We start from the raw sequence: 18,001 nt of genomic DNA, 5'->3' as shown, positions 1-18,001 counted from the left end.
CAAAGGCTGGAGCGGTGCCGGGGAAGGATCTGCCCTAAACTCGAAAAACCCTTGAGCAACTTTTTGTCCAGACCACAAAATATCTCCCACCAGAATAGGATGCATCTGACGGTCCCGATGCAGCAGCCGCGTCAGAAGAGGCAGTAGGCGCGACCACCGGATGTTGGGCTCTGATGGCACTAACTCGCTGGACCGACCGCGAGTCGGCCGACGGTAGGGGCGCCCACCCGTCCCCCTCATAAGCTCGTCGTTGCGATGTATCGAGTAGTGCTCTCCCATTCCTTCGTCCCGGTCCGCTTCGCTCTCTTCTCAGAGGCCTCCAGGGATACCTTCTTCCCTGCGCCTCTTGTTACTTTACTGGTCTCTTGTGACTTGTTTCTTGTTCCGCAGCTTTCACTCTACCAAGATGGCCGGTGGAGAAGAATTCAGGTGCTTTGTCGGAGGGTTGGCCTGGGCCACTACCGACGGCCGCCTGGAGGGTGCGTTCCGTCCCTTCGGCGAGGTTGTGCAGAGTAAGGTGATCTCTGACAGGGAGACCGGAAGGTCTCGCGGGTTTGGGTTTGTTACTTTCGCCGATGAGAACTCAATGAACGCTGCCATCAAGGAGATGAACGGCCAGGAGTTGGACGGTCGCAACATCACCGTCAACCAAGCCCAGTCTCGTGGTGGAGGCGGTGGTGGCGGTGGCGGCGGTGGTGGCTACGGCCGCAGAGAGCAAGGAGGAGGTGGCTATGGAGGAGGTTACGGTGGAAGCCGTGGAGGAGGTGACCGTGAAGGTAGTGGTTATGGAGGAAGCCGTGGTGGAGGCTACGGAGGCGGTGGTGGTGGCGGCTACGGTGGCCGTGGAGGACCCAGCTCTGGGAACTGGAGGAACGACCGCCAACCCGAGTACTGAAGCCGTTAAGGTGGTTGAAACCTCTGGTGGTTTTGGGAAGCACTCCGGGACTGAGATCTGACGGCTCTATTGCTCGAAATCTCGGTTCTGGGTTTGGGTTACTGGTGAGAAGGTTACTGCGAGGAGGTTGACGAAGGGGAAGACACTGAAGGATGATACTGTTTGCGGCCGGGAGAGATGCAACTGTTCACTGGGAAAGCCACCCGAGATTTGACCGTCTTTGCTGTGGGGGTCGTTGGACCTGCCTGCAGGTCGCGTTGGTGGCGACTATGTTAGACCTGTTACTTGTTATTTGTTTTTGTGATCTTTCTGCAGTGCAGAACAAGGGATCGTCCTTTACTGTTCCTAAAGTAGGATAGCCCCTCGTGGTACCTGTACTAGTGTCTGTTTGTGGAATGGGCATGGCAGTTCTGGTTTTGATGCTAGGGCATGCTGGTTAATCCACAAAATTCTAAAAACGAAGCCATGGAATTCCTCTTTGGAATCTTATATGAATAAACGGGAAGGTTTCATGCATAATAAGATTATTGAAGGGTCTAATACCGACGGGCACTTTCCTCCTCTATTACTGTATGTGATGCCTCGCTATAAATTCCTCGCTATAAATGCCTAGCCACAAGTGTTCATGTAAATAGTGTCTAAATGAGAACCAGATCACTTAGTATTTTCGATACACCCGACCAATCGAGCTGATGTGAAGCTTACACTCCCCTCGTCATGATGTCCTGATATTAGCTGCGTGGCAACTGATCAATATTCCCCGTTGTAGACCCTACCAGGTAGATGAAGGAGGTGGAAAGTAAACAAGTTCTCTTCCTCTGGCAATGATTCACTACTCCGATCATGGAATATACTTGAAGCGCAAATAACTTAAGTAAACAGAGTAGTCTAGATTCCTCGGGAAATGTTACATTCAGCCGCGATATCCACTATAATGCATTGAAAATCGAATGATTGTTGTGTTGTAGGTAGACAATATACTCTACCGAGCATACCTCGAACAGTGACTGAACAATGTTGCATGAATCGTAGTTTTCGAGTGTATCTGAAGATGCGCATGTTTAATACCTACGCACATGAATGTGACACCATTGTAGCATAGATATTTCAATATAAAATCTGAAAGTGTGCATCTTCTGATCATCCAATCTCTTGTGCGAATACCTCACCAAATAATTTTCTTACTACACAAGTTCAAAATTTTCTCCTGTAAGTGTAGTGTCAGTTTCCAATCGTATACACTGGAATCCTTCTGAATTTTAATGAGAGTGTTCAATAGAACTATTCAATTATACATTCCAAATGCATAGGATGCAATTCTTCCCAAATCTTGATGGATTGAAAGAAACAGTAGAAATGGTTTTGTGGATGGAAAAGTTTACATTGGTTACAGGGGGTTTGACGAAGCTCATGTTAGACTGTTGGATATTCTTTTTTCATCATTTCTTAAGTAGTGAGAATTAAGCAAATGTCTGGGGTTCTTTAAGGTCTTTGTGTCGGTGCATATTTCTCATTGATTTGAGCAACTGGAGTGAAACAGTCTTACTGCACAATTGAAGCGGCTCGCATTGACTAAATGTGAGCATCTGCTCTTTTCAGAATCCTGGATTTGCAAGTTTTGGTCTGCGCTTTTAAAATCCATGTCGGGCAAATCTTATTCTCCAGTTTTTCTCGTGTCCATGCGATGCACATCGCATTCAACTCATTCCTTAGGCTCCAACTTCCTGCTTCGTAATTGCACAATCTTACGATAATCTTTGCTTGTCCAAACGATGCTTTCAAGTGGTTTTCATCTGCAGGTGGATAATGAAATTGGTAAGGGCTGGAATGTATATTCGTGTAGTTTCATTTTCCCCCCCTGCGAAGTGCAGTCGTCTTGCAAACTAATCCCTCTGTATTCTCGTCTCTGCCGTGCCCTTCATCTTTCCAGCTAGCTCTCGATTAGGTCGCCATCGCCGCCTTCGGAAGGCTCACATTCTGTGACTTCTCAATGCTATGGCCTGAGTCGTTCTGCAAGTCGGGGTTCGAATTCATTCAAGTCATGTATTCGTTGTATGTGTCTTTACAGGTTGGATCGGTTTGAAAAGGTGTGTTGAGAAGTAGGATGGGATTGTGAAGGTCTGTGTGAGACTCTTGTGGAATTGTTGTATATTGGAGGAAACTTCTGATGCGCCTGTCGGAATGCGTGATGCGTCTGGTTGAAGGAAGACCAGCGACTGATATCGTTGTTACACTCGAAGTAATACGCGAAGCTGCTTGAGAAAATTACATTGAAGCAGCCAGAGCAGTGATTGCAGCGCCTGGCACTCTTTTTTCGAATTAGAAGTTCAGTGTTTCATTAAACCTTGGACTGTGAAAGAACCCATAGACCAGATGTTGACGTTCCTGAAGTAGGTCATGAACTTCAGACTATTGCAGAAAACACAAATGAGCTCTCTCTGTGTTATCTCATTGACCTTTTACTGGGACCTCGCCTTTGCTTCACCAGCGCTTTTGAATGCCACAGCGTTTGCTATGCATTTAGTTTAACCTTTACGTGTTTCATGTTGTGGATCGCCATCATAGGTTCATTAACTTTATTCTCATAGTGTTCAGTTGCATTTGAGAGGGTATTTCAGTCAAATATGTAAGGTTCGCATTTTCGTCACTGTAAACTTAACCGCCGCTTTTTAGACAGTAAAATGACGTTGCTTATAGCTCACAACTCCCAAACTGCCTGTATGTATGTGTATATATATATATATATATATTTAGGAACTATTTGTGTTTTCATGTACTTGCATCATTTTCCTCATTTCTGTTAGGATAATTGGTTCATGGTCAATTCCAGAAATAAAATGCCAGATACGAACCGTAGAGTCCAGTAGAGGTGGAAAAGTCAGCGTGCAGGTACTTTCAGTTTTTTGCGGCCTTACTTCTCTGCACATTCGCTTTGAAAGAGAGACGTCTGTCACCTTCTCTCTTCCTCCCTCTATCTCTCTCTCCATGTATATATATATATATATATATATATGTATATGTAAGTATATATCTACACACGCACAAATATATCTATCCATTCTGTCTTTTGAGTGTCAAGATGGGCAGAGTTTTTGCAGACAACTATTAGATTTCTGCTGTAGCTGGACTGAGACCATTATCCTTCTCTGCGATGATGTCAATGCAATAATCTAATCCTTGATTATAGAACTTTACCAGTGTCTGGCTAAGTAGTTGATTTACTGGTGCTTGGCTGATGTATGTAGATGATGGTTGTTTGTTAATATAAGTGAAGAACTCAGCCATAAGCTTGAAATATGGATGCAAAATTTTAGAAGGAGACTCAGCTAACGAAAACTCGCAAGGCAACCAACACAGGAATCGATTGTCTTCTGGAGCCCAAACACCGAAGGAACCGGAGACTTTTTCCCTACGTGCATATTTCGTCACACTGAGAAGAGTGTCACACACATGTTGAATTGAACCTTGAAGTGTGTTTTTGATTGGTTTAGAAATGTACAACCACAGATCAGTAATACAACATTAGCAGTATGTCGGAATACATGTGTCGCTGAAACAACTGCATTACCTGGAACAATCTAGGTCCAATCCATGTTCTCGGCCACTGTGGTGAAGTTTAGCAACACGAACAAGGAAAGATTGTATTTAAACATCACAATTTTAATATCAGTACTGTGTTCTACTTCTACACAACGTATACATTCTTTAACTTTTCGTTTGAACTACAGCTGTAATTCTAACTTAGATTTTTCCATGGATAAATACAGTGCAAATGGATAAATACAGGAGTAGGATATTGCCCTCGGAAAGAATGTTTGTTCAAGATGAGAACCTCAGCTCTTAACTCACAAGAAGTGGGTCAACACTCAGCAAAATCGCCACCATTCCGACCATCACAATACTGAGCAACATCAGACCACAAGACGCAGTTGCAGATTTATCAACAGACAACCAACACCGATGAAGCAAATCACACGATTGGGCGATAGATTCAACAAAAACGATAAAAAGTCACCAAAACTTTATATCGCCATTTCCCGTTCGAGACCTTTGGTTATCCAGCTACGTTACTCTCGAACCTATGCAAGTATGGCATTGCAATCATTTCAGCAGCAGATATCCTTCGCCGCAAGCCACTGCTCTCTGCCAGATGGTTGTAAATGCAAAGAGAGCAGCAGGCTTTGCAGATTGAGCTCTCGCTGGATAAGTCTAGCTGCCTCCTGGAAAAGGTTTGCCTGCACAACACAACCCAGATTGATGAACCAGTCATGGCCTTCACCAGTCTTTGCGGCGATGATGGAGATGACAATAGAATCATGCTATATCATTCCGGAAAAAGCACTACGCACAAGCAAATTGTCGCTGAGGAGATGAACACTCTGGAGGCTAAGTTTCGGTTGTGACCATCAGGTGTGGTTCAGTGGTAGCGAAAAGTTGCAAGCAGCATCTACATTGCGGAGATTGCAGAAGAGGATGCAATGGGCAAAGGAAATGAAGAGTAGGCCACTTACCAGCACATGTTTGGCCCTTCTTGTATTGGCCACTTAGGACACATTTGTTGGGGAGGTTGAGAGCCAAGTTCAGCTCATTTCCAGCTAAGGGTCCATTGAAAAGCTTCACTCCTACGATGGCATCGCAATACGGCTTCAAGCTTGCTTTGGGGTCGAGTATCTTGAAGTTGTCCTGGAGCTCAATGCAGCAAGTTTTCAAAGGTACCGCCCGACCGTCAAGAACATATGATGCGCAGCTCAAAGGGAACTGGGGTGAGCAACGCGCTGCTTGGGCGCCAGAGCTCACCACCATCACCAAGGCCACGAGAAAACCAAGCAATCCAGTCATCTTCGCCATCACCATGGTCGTTGCTGAAAGATGTTGAGTTGGTAGAAAAACACAAAACTGCAATTGAGCGTAGATCACACCCTAGGGTGCTAATTTGTACTGCAGATTCATCCGAAATCTATCAACTTACGCCTCTCTATCGTCATCGTCATCGTCAAGTGGGTCAGCTTACAGTGAAACGAGATACAGGTTTCTTGTAAAGTAAATGGAGGTCTTACTCCCAAGATGATGCACGCTCTGAGGTCATCATCTTCAGATCTTGGATATCGATACATGCGAGAGCGTTTTGCACAGCACCGATGTCAAACGATTAGGGTAAACTGGGACTGACGTGCTGAAGAAGTGTTACATGGTGACAACTGATTGCGTCAGAGTTTATGGGTCAAACCGAAACCCTAATTTCATGCCTTTAGTCTGTTTTTTTGTTCCTGACTCAGCCATGAATTTCTATTACTGACCTTGACCTTGTGTCCTAACCTTCTCTGTTCACCTCTAATGAAGTTGCATCGGTGGGCCTACAAATGAGAACAAGTGTGGGAGCACAAGAGGATATTCACTAATAAAAACGTTGAGTTCTCCTGGTGCACCTCTTCTCCAACTATTAGCTCTTTCATGAGGTCCTCTTTTGGTCCTTGCAAGTGTTGAGCGTCTTGTTATTATTATGTCTTATTATTATTACGTCCCTGCAATGACATAGTCTTGTTTGTTTGTTGAAGATTCAAGCACATCCATGTTTCCTCTTGGAAAATTTTCTAGGTTTTAATAAAGAATTTTTTATTAAAAAAACTTAATATTTTAATTTTTGATGATAATCTTGGATTGCTAAAAATGAACTTATATTGTTTAGATAAATGCAATAGATCTAAGAAATATGCACTTGGTACCAAGTTTGATAAAAACAATTTGATATGGTTATTGATACAATTCATCCAAATGTTATTATGTTTAATTGGTATAATTTTTTTTATTATACATATAAAATTTTAATTATTATATACATAAAAATGAAGTAATTTTTTAAGTTTTTAAGTTTTATTTTTATCTATTTAAAAAAATTCTTATGTATTTAAAAAATTATTTGCATATATTTATATGTATGTCTATATGTACAATCATATGCAACAAGTTGCTCCTTGCAAAGGTCATCTACAAAAAATTACAAGAGTTGTGAGAAGGATAGTAGAAGAAGTAATAGATGAGGATTTTAGGTTATTTTTGCAATAGATTTCAAAAAAAGCAAATGTCGAGTTTTTTTTTTCAAGCATTTGCAAGATTGTTTCTATTAGTGGCTTCTACTTCAAGGTGATCCAACTGAAATTCTAAAAGACATTAGGACAAAAAAAAAAAAAAAAAAAAAACATTGAGAATTTGTTCATAGATATTGTAAGTAGAATTTAGAGCACTGGACTAGGATTTATTTCATTGATAAGACTACTATAGTCTATGATCCATGTCCTACAAGGAAGAAGGTCTATATATATTAAGGTGAAGAACTATACAAGAAGAATTTGAGACCTAGTTTCAAGTTTGAGACCGCAAATATTGACATTTTTATATGTATTTACAAAAGAAGGCTGTTATAAGATAATTTAGTGAAGAAGATAACAAAGTGTCACAGACATATACATTTATCTCAATAGTTATTTATATGATTAGGTAGAAGTATGTAAACATAGATTAATTTCATAAAGTCTTTTAGAGATCTTTCTAGAAGCTTCATAGATGCGGTTTTGACTTTAGATATGTTTGTAGGTTAGAAACTTGGACAACAAGCTAACCATGTGTTGGTAGCTTGTGGAACAAGTTAACTTAGTGTAGTAGCTTGTGGAATAAGTTAACTATGTGGTACATACATAAATAACTTGCCTTGCAAGTTAAGACATGTGGTTAATAAAGTCAACATGTTTTGGAGGTCGTGTAGGATATTGCTACATAGCTTCTAATTATAAGTATATAAGGAGGCAAGAGTGAAGCCTTCTTCATTCTTGTCAATGCTTCTCTAGTTCGTAGTCTTGTTTCAAGACTTTCTAGTCTTCTTATTTTTGGCAATAGCCATTCTAGTTAAATATTACATCACCTTTTGAGTGACTTTCTAGTTTTCTTCAATGACACAAGATTGTATGGAGAATTTCCTTTCTTCGAGATTCATATCCTTAATACAAAGATGGAGCATGTTACTCCTTGTGATAGACTTGATCTTAATATTGTGCAATTTGCTTGAGAATTGTACAAATCTTATTTTATTCTTTTCATTTGTATTTTAAACAATGAGATGCATCATATCTTCTTAGTTGCAAATAGAACAAGATGGCACTAATGGCTTGAAAACACAAGAATCTAAAGAGAGTGTGGCTATGCATAACTATCTTTACCATCCAATTCTCTAAACTTCAATTTAATTGAGAATTGTGGGATGATTCTCAAACAACACCTTAGATATTATTTGATGCAAAGAAATAAGAGACTTCATGATACCCAATATTTTTTTGAAGCACCTTAAGAAGATTGAAACCTCATTGACTAAGTCACTATAAATAAATGGATAAATGAAATGCCCTGAAGATTGCAAGCAATATTTAATGCATATGGATATCACACTTAGTGATAGTGAAGCTTTGATGATACTCTTATAGTCTTGTAAATTTTGTGATTACATAAGCTCATGTGTGGTTGTAAGCCTTACCAAAGCATACTTATTTTTCATTGGCAAAAGTACAAAGACTTAATATATGTATAATTATATATACATATATCTATTTGTATTTATACTTGCATATTAAAAAATTATATTATATAATTATTTAAGGCTTTAAATTAAATTGTGTATAAATATTTTGTTAAATTTTGCAATATGGTTTAGTAACTATTTAGTAAAATGTGGAAAATAACATTATAAATTGATTGATTATATTATGCCTTATAATATCTAAGTGATATAATTTAACTAAAAATAAGATGAAATAATATAATTTCTTCAAAAATAATATTAAATAATATTTAAATTTAATTTTAGAAAATTAAAAATTAAAAATATACATATATTATTATTAGTATTATTAGTATTATTTTTTAAATTAATTTTAACCTATAATTTTCAATTCAAAAAACTTCAAAAAATAGTTTGAAAAGTGGCTCCATTGGCTTATGTCTATATTTGGTGTGAACTTAGTTTAGTTTTATTTTTAATTTTTTTCCTAAAGTAAAGAAAATCAAATTTACAAGCATATTATATAATAGATTATTATCAATAAAAAAAATAAAATTTCGGATTTTATTGAGGACATATATATATATATATATATATATATGTTTTTATATTTAATACCATTATATATACTTTTATCTAATATAATTTGAATAAATTAATCATAAATACATTATTATTTTTTAAAAGTAATTTATTTTTATTCTTTTTATTCAAATCCTCAATAAATTTGAAAATGAATTACTCAGGATTGTCTTTATTTTATCAACCTACAATTAGTGGATTCCTAATTTCAAGTTATTTATTTATTATTATTTTTTTCATATTAATAATCATATTTAGGCACACAATTATGTGATATTATTCTTACCACAATTATTATTATCATCATCATTAATTTCCTTAAACTCCCTCTCTTCGAAAGATAAAATAAAAGGGAAAGGAAGGAAGCAAACACAAAAGAGAGAAGTGGCAAAAACTTCTTAACTATTAAAAGGCAAAGAGAAAAAGTAAAAGTCAAGGGTGACGTCGTCGAAGCAGACGTCGGAGATCGCGACGAAAACGTCCCTGAAGATGCACGTCGTCCGTTCGTCCCCCTAATGCGAGATTCTCGTAGACTGTTCGAAAAGATTCGATGCAGCGAGAGTCACATGCTCCATCTCATTCCTCGGTTGTCACCCCGAACAGAAGACCTGTCTGCACCTCTCCTCTATGACCCAGAAATCGAGAGAGAGAGAGAGAGAGAGAGAGACAGAGGGACAGATGTTGTGCGTCAGGAGAAGAAGGAGAAAAAAAAAAAAAAAAAAGAAAAAAAAAAGAGATGAAAAGAAAAGAAAATATGACAAATGCAAGTGGCGCCGCCGGAATGTGACTTTAAGATTGCACAGCACGCAAAGAGGATAAACCTCACACCCTGCAGACGAATAGAAGTTTGGAAGGGCCAGAGACCATACATCTGGACTTGACAGATGAGACTGAACAATGCTCTGACTTACTGCAGTGTCAGTTTTTGATCCATTGCTTGAAGTTTTTGAGCATCATGCCAAACTAGATGTGCCTATTGCGAAGATCACTGTCCTTGTAGTAAGTTAAAGCTCTGGTTCTGGCCATAGCAATGGCGTTCAGCTGTGCGCGAACAGTGTGTCCTCCTCCTCCTCCTTCTCACTTAATGCATGGGTCTCCAGTGCGCCGTATCTCCTCGCAGAAGACACGCAACCTTCCAAGTTCTGTTGCATAGATCCACAGAGCAATTTTTCCAGATTGGACTATCCGATGGCGAACCTCTCAAACTGACTGATGACATGGTGTGCGGCGATCGACGCAGTAAAGCTCTGCTCGGGCACGGGGTTGCTAGGCAAGGAGCTCGACTTGGCTCTGGATCTTCCTCTTAAGTGCGCAGTAGGCTTTCACTTGGAAATTAGAAATGTACACCTAAATTTCTGAACTCCTATTTCCTAGGCTCATGACGAGTGAAATCATCCCTTCATGGTCTCCACATGAATCTCCAATGTCCTAGGACTGCCTCAACAACGACAATCCGTTCTCCCTAGTCTAACTTGCGCAAACTCGGCAACCCCAGCAGCACTCGGACTGCAGCTCTCTCTACAAACAATCAGGAACTTCGGACTTCCTCTTCATAAGCTGCAGGATGCGTGTTAGTTAAGAAGATTTTATGACATGTCCTGTGTTGGAAAACTGATTCTAGGAGCCTCTTGAACATGAATCAGCTCCGCACTGTCGTCGAATCGATTGCTTGAGCTCAGCGCGTCCGATCCCAGGACATTACTTCAACCTTTGTTTTGCCCTTCCAATTTTAGGGCTTTGCATATTTTACCAATTATCAACTAATATGTCAAAATTTTATTCCAAACTGATAAAATCTCACTACAACGTTTGAATCAATCTATCTCTTTATCAATTAATAACCTTTTTCTTAATTTCACAATGATAATTCATAACTAATTAGCTATAATTTCACAGATTTAATGCATTCTATTGAAAGCATTAAATGTAGCCAGCGCTCTCCATGCTATTTATTATAGTCTATAGTATTTATTGTAGTTATAGTGTTTGGAATGTAGTGGAGAGACATTGTTTATCTTCTCCCCTTCTCTTTGTATAAAGGATATAATCCTATCAATAAACTCACTTTTTGTGTGTGTATGTTTACATATGTGTGCATATTACTTCTATCTACTATTGTCTCTCTTTTTCTAAAACATTTTCAACATGTTATCAGCACGATTGCTTTTATATTCTAGTCTTAATTCTTAGTTCTTAAAAACTTATGTGCATTTTTTTCTTTTGTTTTCTCCTATGTTGTTGTTGTTGTTGCTTGTGTTAGTGTCCTTTGTTATTGCTACTACTGTTGCTGCTGTTGTTTTTGTTGCTGTTGCTGCCATCGATTGCCACTGTCTGCTATTGTCGATTGCCACTAATTGATACACCTTGCAGCCGACTACTGCACCCTACTGTTGAACTGTTGTGCCACAACACACCTTGTTGCAGTCCACCACAGACCCTTATTTTTGTGGAAAAAAAAAAAGAAAAAAAAAACGTATATATATATATATATATATTTGTAACATTTTTGATTCCAAGTTTCAATTTTATCATTCTATTTGGCTTTACATTCTAAGGTACATTTTAATCAATCTTTTCTACTTGAACTAGTATTTTTTTGTTCTTTTAGTGCTGTTGCTTTTGTTGCTGTTGCTGCCATCGATTGCCACTGACTATTGCTGCCGATTGCCACTAATTGACACACCTTGCAGCTGACTACTACACCCTACTATTGAACTGTTGTGCCATAACGCACCTTGTTGCAGTCCACCATAGACCCTTATTTTTGTGGAAAAAAAAAAGAAAAAAAAGAAGTATATATATATATATATATATATATAGTTGTAAAATTTTTGATTCCAAGTTTCAACTTTATCATTCTATTTGGCTTTACATTCTAAGGTACATTTTACTCAATTTTTTTTACTTGAACTAGTATTTTTTTGTTCTTTTGCTGCTATTGTTTTTGTTGCTGTTGTTGCCATCGATTGCCATTGACTATTGTTGCCAATTGCCACTAATTGATACATCCTGCAGCCGACTACTGCACCCTACTGTTGAATTGTTGTGCCATAACGTACCTTGTTGCAGTCCATCGTAGATCCTTATTTTTGTGGAAAAAGAAAGAAAAAAAAGAAAAATATATATATATATATATATATATATATAATTTTTGATTCCAAGTTTCAACTTTATCATTCTATTTGGCTTTACATTCTAAGGTACATTTTATTCAACCTTTTCTACTTGAACTAGAATTTTTTTGTTCTTAGATTTATTTATGATGAGTGCTTCAACATCCTCAACTACATCTATTATGTTTCCAACTATCACCATTGCATCCCAACATTTTCAAGCCCTTCTATTTCTACCATTGGCTGCTGATGGAAAGAATTATCTATTATAGACAAAAATGGCAAAAGTAAATTTATTTACAAAACAACTATTTGATATAATTCTGTTTGAAGAATCTTCTACTATTAGTACTTCAATTCTTATTACTATTTTTTGGAAAGTACTTCTTCTCTTTTGCCGACATCTTATACCTACATTACAACATCAATATTTAAAAATAGAAGATTCAACCAAGCTCTAGGAGAATCTTAAATCTAGATTTAATCATCAAAAGACCAATTTTCTTCTATATATATGTCATGATTGGATACATTTACTTGTCTTGGATTTTCCAAATTTAAATGCTTTCAATAGTGAAATATATTATATTGTCTTACAACTATGATTATGTAGACAAAACATCTCTGAAGATAAAATGATTGAGAAAACTCTCTCTATATTTCCTCCTGCATCTGATAAGCTTGCACAACAATATAAGAATATGAAATTTTAGAGTCATCATAATCTCATGTCCTATCTATTTCTTGTGGAGAAATAAAATGAGCTATTCTTATGTAATGCAGAAGCTTGTCTTATTGGAACCACAGTTCCAAAAATCTCATGTACTTAATATTCCAAAGTCTAAGAAACAATTATACAAACTTGGAAAAAATAGTGATTAGCATCAGGTCAATTATGGTCATGACCATTTCCAACTATATAGAAAGAATAAACATTCTACAACTAATTATAGTAGATAACAAAAATCAAAGATGCATTCTTGCCATAAATATTAAATGATTGGACATTTGGCACATGCAAGCTGTACTTCAAAATACTTTATTGAAATGTTCCAAGAAAATAAGAAACTTCAAGCTAAGGCTCTCAAGTTTATATTATTGATGCATCCATGGATTCAATTGGTATTAATGATTTAGAGGCTTATATGAATGACAAAATCTCTAATGATGAATCAAATGATACACTCATTGATTTTACAACAATATATACTATCGCGAAGGATAGATGGTTTTTTATTGAAAAATTTTCAACTTAGCAAACTAAAAATTTGATGACTATGGCTCAAACGAATGCATTTTATTTCCAAGAGGGAATAACAATGGTAAAATTTCTTGTGGGCTCTATCATAAAATATTAATATATAATATTTGCACCTTTAACACCTTAGATTCTGGTTAGTTATCGAGATATATGTGTCAATGGTTATCACCTCTCAACTGCAATTTTAGATAGGTAAGAGGTTTTGGTTCTTGAATGGAATCATAAAGTTGTAGAAACAGCCTTTGTTGCAACAAATGGTTTATACCAGATTACAATTCGACCTCCTATTATATTTAATTTTGCATCATCTATAACAAAGAATCGTATTTCTCTTTGGCATGGATGATTGAGACATCTAGGATCTACATTATTTTGGAAGATAATTCTATGTATAATTGAACATAATTTAAGATTTGTAGATATAGATTCTATGAAATTATGTCGTACATGTGTGTAAGACAAGATGCTTACTTGGTCTTCAATTTGGAAACTACCAAAAGAATTACTACTAATACTTGAAAGATTGTATGGTGATATTTGTGGTCCTATTAATCTAATATCTTAACCATTTCATTATTTTTTGGTCCTTGTTGATGCATTAGGCAAACAATCACATGTTTCATTATTATCAACTCAAAATATGGTATTTTCTAATCTTATATCCATGCTTATTTATTTTCAAGTAGATTTTTTTGATTATCCTATCAAAACATTACATATAAGTAATGCAAAAGAATTTGCATCAAAGTCTTTTGAAGACTATTGTACTACAATAAGGATTGAGTTGATATATTGTGTTCCATATGAATGTGTTCAAAATGGACTTGTAGAGTCATTTATAAAGTGTATATAATTCATTACATGGCCACTCTTTTTTCATACAAATTACCTGCATCTATGTGGAGTCATGTAGTTTTGTATGTTGTAGCACTAATACGTCTCTGTCTTTGTTTTCTTAAAATTATTATACCACAAGAGCTCATTTCATGTCGTATTTCAAATGTATCTCACCTATAAATATTTGATTGCCGTACTTGGGTTCCAATACTAGAACTTCAACAGCATACCATTGGAACTCATTGACAAGAAGGCATATATATTGGTTTTGATTCACAATGTATTATTTGTTTAGTTGACCCATCAACTAACACATTGTTATATGCACATTTTCAAAATTTCCATTTCAAAGAGAACATATTTCCATCTCTTCTAGGAAGAGTATTTAATCAACAAAAAAATACAATACTTGTATTTGGAGTACCAAAAATATTTACAATGAATCCTAATATTAGAACATCTTTGGCTAAAAGTGAAGTTACAAAGATTTTGTATCTAAAATGGATTTTAAATAAAACACTTGATGGCTTCAATGATGCGTCTCCAATTACAAGAGTTCCAATTAATGAGACTCAAAATAAACTTGCTCGGATTGAAATACCACTAACAAATATAGCTCAAGTTAAAACATTACTAATTAAAAGGACTCATGGACCAAATAAGCAACCATGAAAAAAGAAAGCTATAACATGTGTTGATTCTCGTATTATTTCTATAGAAGTTCCTACTACACTTATGGGACCACCAATTAATGACAATATGTCTATGCACATTATACCTTTATTTCATTCTATAATTTTTTTTGAAAATAGAAAAAATAAAACTGAATTGAGTATAGAATTATCCGTTCTATATTGTACTACAAATGACCTTTGGGATAGACCATCAATTATAATAGATGAATCATTTTCATTCATAATGACAGAAGTTCTTTCTTATGAGAAGGAAGATCCTGAACCTCAAACTATTTAGGAATGAATACGTCGCTCTCACTAATTAAAATGAAAAACTACCATCAAGGAAGAATATGCTTCTTTGCATAAGACAAAAGTCTTCAGTCCAATTGTGGACATTCTTACTTCTTGCCTTGTGGGATATAAGATGATATTAATATGCAAGAGAGATGCTAAAAATCAAATAACCTGTTATAAAACTTGTCTTGTTGCTCAAGGATTTACTTGATAATTTGGCATTGATTATGAATCTACATATTTTTTAATCATGGATTCAATTATATTCCAATATATTATTAGAATGGTAGTTCATGCCATCCTTGAAATGCGTCTCATAGATGTGATAACTGCATATTTGTATGGTTCATTTGATGCAAATATTTATATGAAAACTCCATGTGGTTTGAAAGGAGGAATTCCAAATATCCGTGCTATAAGATGATATCATGGTATTAAATTACATAAGGCCATATATGATCTAAAACAATCTGGACACATGTAGTATCAATGTCTCCAAGATTATTTAATTATAAATAATTTTGTAAATGATCCACTAATCCCTTATTTATTTATCAAACAAAATAAAATAGGATTTGTAATTATTGCTATATATGTTGATGATTTTATCGTATTGGAGATTAGATCTGCATGTATTGCACCTACTTATCTACTTATATATGAATTTGAGATAAAAATACTAAGAAAAATAACTTTCTGCATTAGTCTTCAGATTATGCATTTCAAAGATTGTAGCATTTTTTTTCTATCAATTAATTTATATTAGACAAATCTTACAAAGATTCAATATGATTGATGCTTATCCATTATCCACACCAATGATTGGATGAGGTCATAATGGTCATAATCCATATCGTTTGTGCAAGGAGGAGGAAGAAATATTATAAGAGCAATATATATACCTCGTAGCGATTGGAGCACTTTTATATTTAGCCACATCTATCAGACCAAATATTGCATTCGCACTTAGTGTTCTTGCAAGACATAGTGCACATTGTTGTATTACGTGTTGTCTTACTCAGGAATGCACCTGTCACCTAGCTGTGGAAGGTGAGATTGTGTTTTACAAGTAGCCAAGAAATCCTAATAGATTTTGTCCATATGAGAAGAATATAATCTGAGTTTCAATTCAAAAGTGCTAAAAAAACTCTTCTTAATAGTTTTAACTATACATAAACTCCAATTACCTTGTTACTTTCATATTTAAGCAATTTAGATTTTTCTTGTAAGCCCCAATCCTAATCAGTGAGCTTTAACAAGCTGTAACATCCAATCTAATTGTCCACTTGATGTAGAATTTTGCATGCAATTTTCAATGTAAGTCTTCTATATGCTCAAGAATTTTTAGTCCAATCCAACTTACAAATTGTGAGAAAACCTCCAAAAATTGCACTAATGTTACTTGGCCATCAACTTGAAAAGTGAAGCAAAAATCCTAGCAGTGATTTCTCCCTTTCTAACTATTAACTTTGTCTCAAAATTCATATGTAGCTTGATCTTCAAGTCTTTCAACACCATGCTAATTTTTACCTTAATCCAGTTGATAGATCTTCACATATCATAGAAATCCTATCCAACCTCAAACTGTCACCTTCCGAAATCTTTTTGTGCTAATAACTAGATATTGCTAAACCACGCCATTAAATTACCACAAAATTTTGTATATACTTAGCACACTTAATAATCCAAATAGTATCAAATTTTCAATTGTAGATGTTATACCAATTCCACAAACTAGCTAAAATTACTAGCCTTAACTATATTACATAAAATCCAAATTATTGATACAAACCCTAACTTTGAATAATAATTGCTAAGTCTTCAAAAACCCTCCAAAAAAAATCCTTGTGCCTTTGGAAGGAACTTCAAGCTACCTTTCAAATCCTATCCTCTGATCTTTGAATAAATCCCTAACTTGCCTTCACTGGTCGTTTTAGTAATCAGAGGTCTAATTTTGACCTTGTCTCATAAATGGTCGACCCTCAGATATCAATTTAACTTATCCTAAAGATTTTTTAGCCCAATTCTATCCTTAACTTGACCTTAGTATTAATCATACCAACCATTTATCTCTTCTACTTTGATTTTATCAATTTATGCTCTTTCTAAGATAGTAGAAGAGTCTCTACAATCTAGAAGGTAAAATTACTTACTAACTGTCAACCTATTAACTATTAAGATAAGAAAATAACCTAAGAGGCTTTTATAAAAGCCATGTTTAGTTATCTCAAATTATAATTGAACTAAGATAATTAGATATTGATTAGAAATTCAATTTTGATTATAATTTCACTATGTAGTCGTATTACATCACGACAATATCCAACACTATGACATTCAAATGGTATCAAACTTTTACTACATTATTTAAAAGGTAGTGAAGATTTAGGATTATACTATACACGATTTTCAAATCCAAAATTGGTTGGATGTTCTAATGCATGATATAAATCTGATATTGCAACACCTAAATTTCAAACATGCTATGTATTCTTAAGACATGGAATTGCAATATCATGGAAATTAGTGAAACAAACTATAATTGCAACTTCATCTAACTATGCAAAAATTATTGCCTTACATGAAGCATTTCATGAATGTATTTGGTTGCGATCAATTAATAAACTCATTCAAATAACATGTGGATTTTCATATAATGATTCTCCAACTATCTTATATGAAGATAATAGTGTTTATTTTACACAAATAAAAATTGGTTTTTATTAAAGGAAACAAGAAAAAGGATATTGATCCAAAATATTTTAGTTATATCCATGACTTGATTACTGATCAAAT

General features: G+C 35.6%; 2 protein-coding genes across 2 annotated transcripts; one reads left to right on the top strand and one right to left on the bottom strand.

Moving 5' to 3' along the window:
* The first annotated feature begins 190 nt into the window (after positions 1-190).
* On the top strand, positions 191-1,417 carry LOC112284404 (putative glycine-rich RNA-binding protein 1). Its single transcript, XM_024524167.3, has one exon. The coding sequence runs from the start codon at positions 407-409 to the stop codon at positions 893-895; it is 489 nt and encodes a 162-aa protein (XP_024379935.1). The 5' UTR covers positions 191-406; the 3' UTR covers positions 896-1,417.
* Positions 1,418-4,885: 3,468 nt separating this feature from the next.
* On the bottom strand, positions 4,886-5,790 carry LOC112284403 (uncharacterized). The gene is made up of 2 exons (XM_024524166.3): positions 5,407-5,790; positions 4,886-5,130 (listed from the first exon to the last, which is right to left on the bottom strand). The coding sequence occupies exons 1-2, from the start codon at positions 5,747-5,749 to the stop codon at positions 5,105-5,107; spliced, it is 369 nt and encodes a 122-aa protein (XP_024379934.1). The 5' UTR covers positions 5,750-5,790; the 3' UTR covers positions 4,886-5,104.
* Positions 5,791-18,001: the final 12,211 nt, after the last annotated feature.

This window comes from Physcomitrium patens, chromosome 7, assembly GCF_059467195.1.
Source record: "Physcomitrium patens ecotype Gransden chromosome 7, ASM5946719v1, whole genome shotgun sequence".
NCBI lineage: Eukaryota > Viridiplantae > Streptophyta > Bryopsida > Funariales > Funariaceae > Physcomitrium > Physcomitrium patens.
Note: the sequence above shows the minus strand (reverse complement) of the source record. Positions and strands in the feature narration are given on the sequence as shown.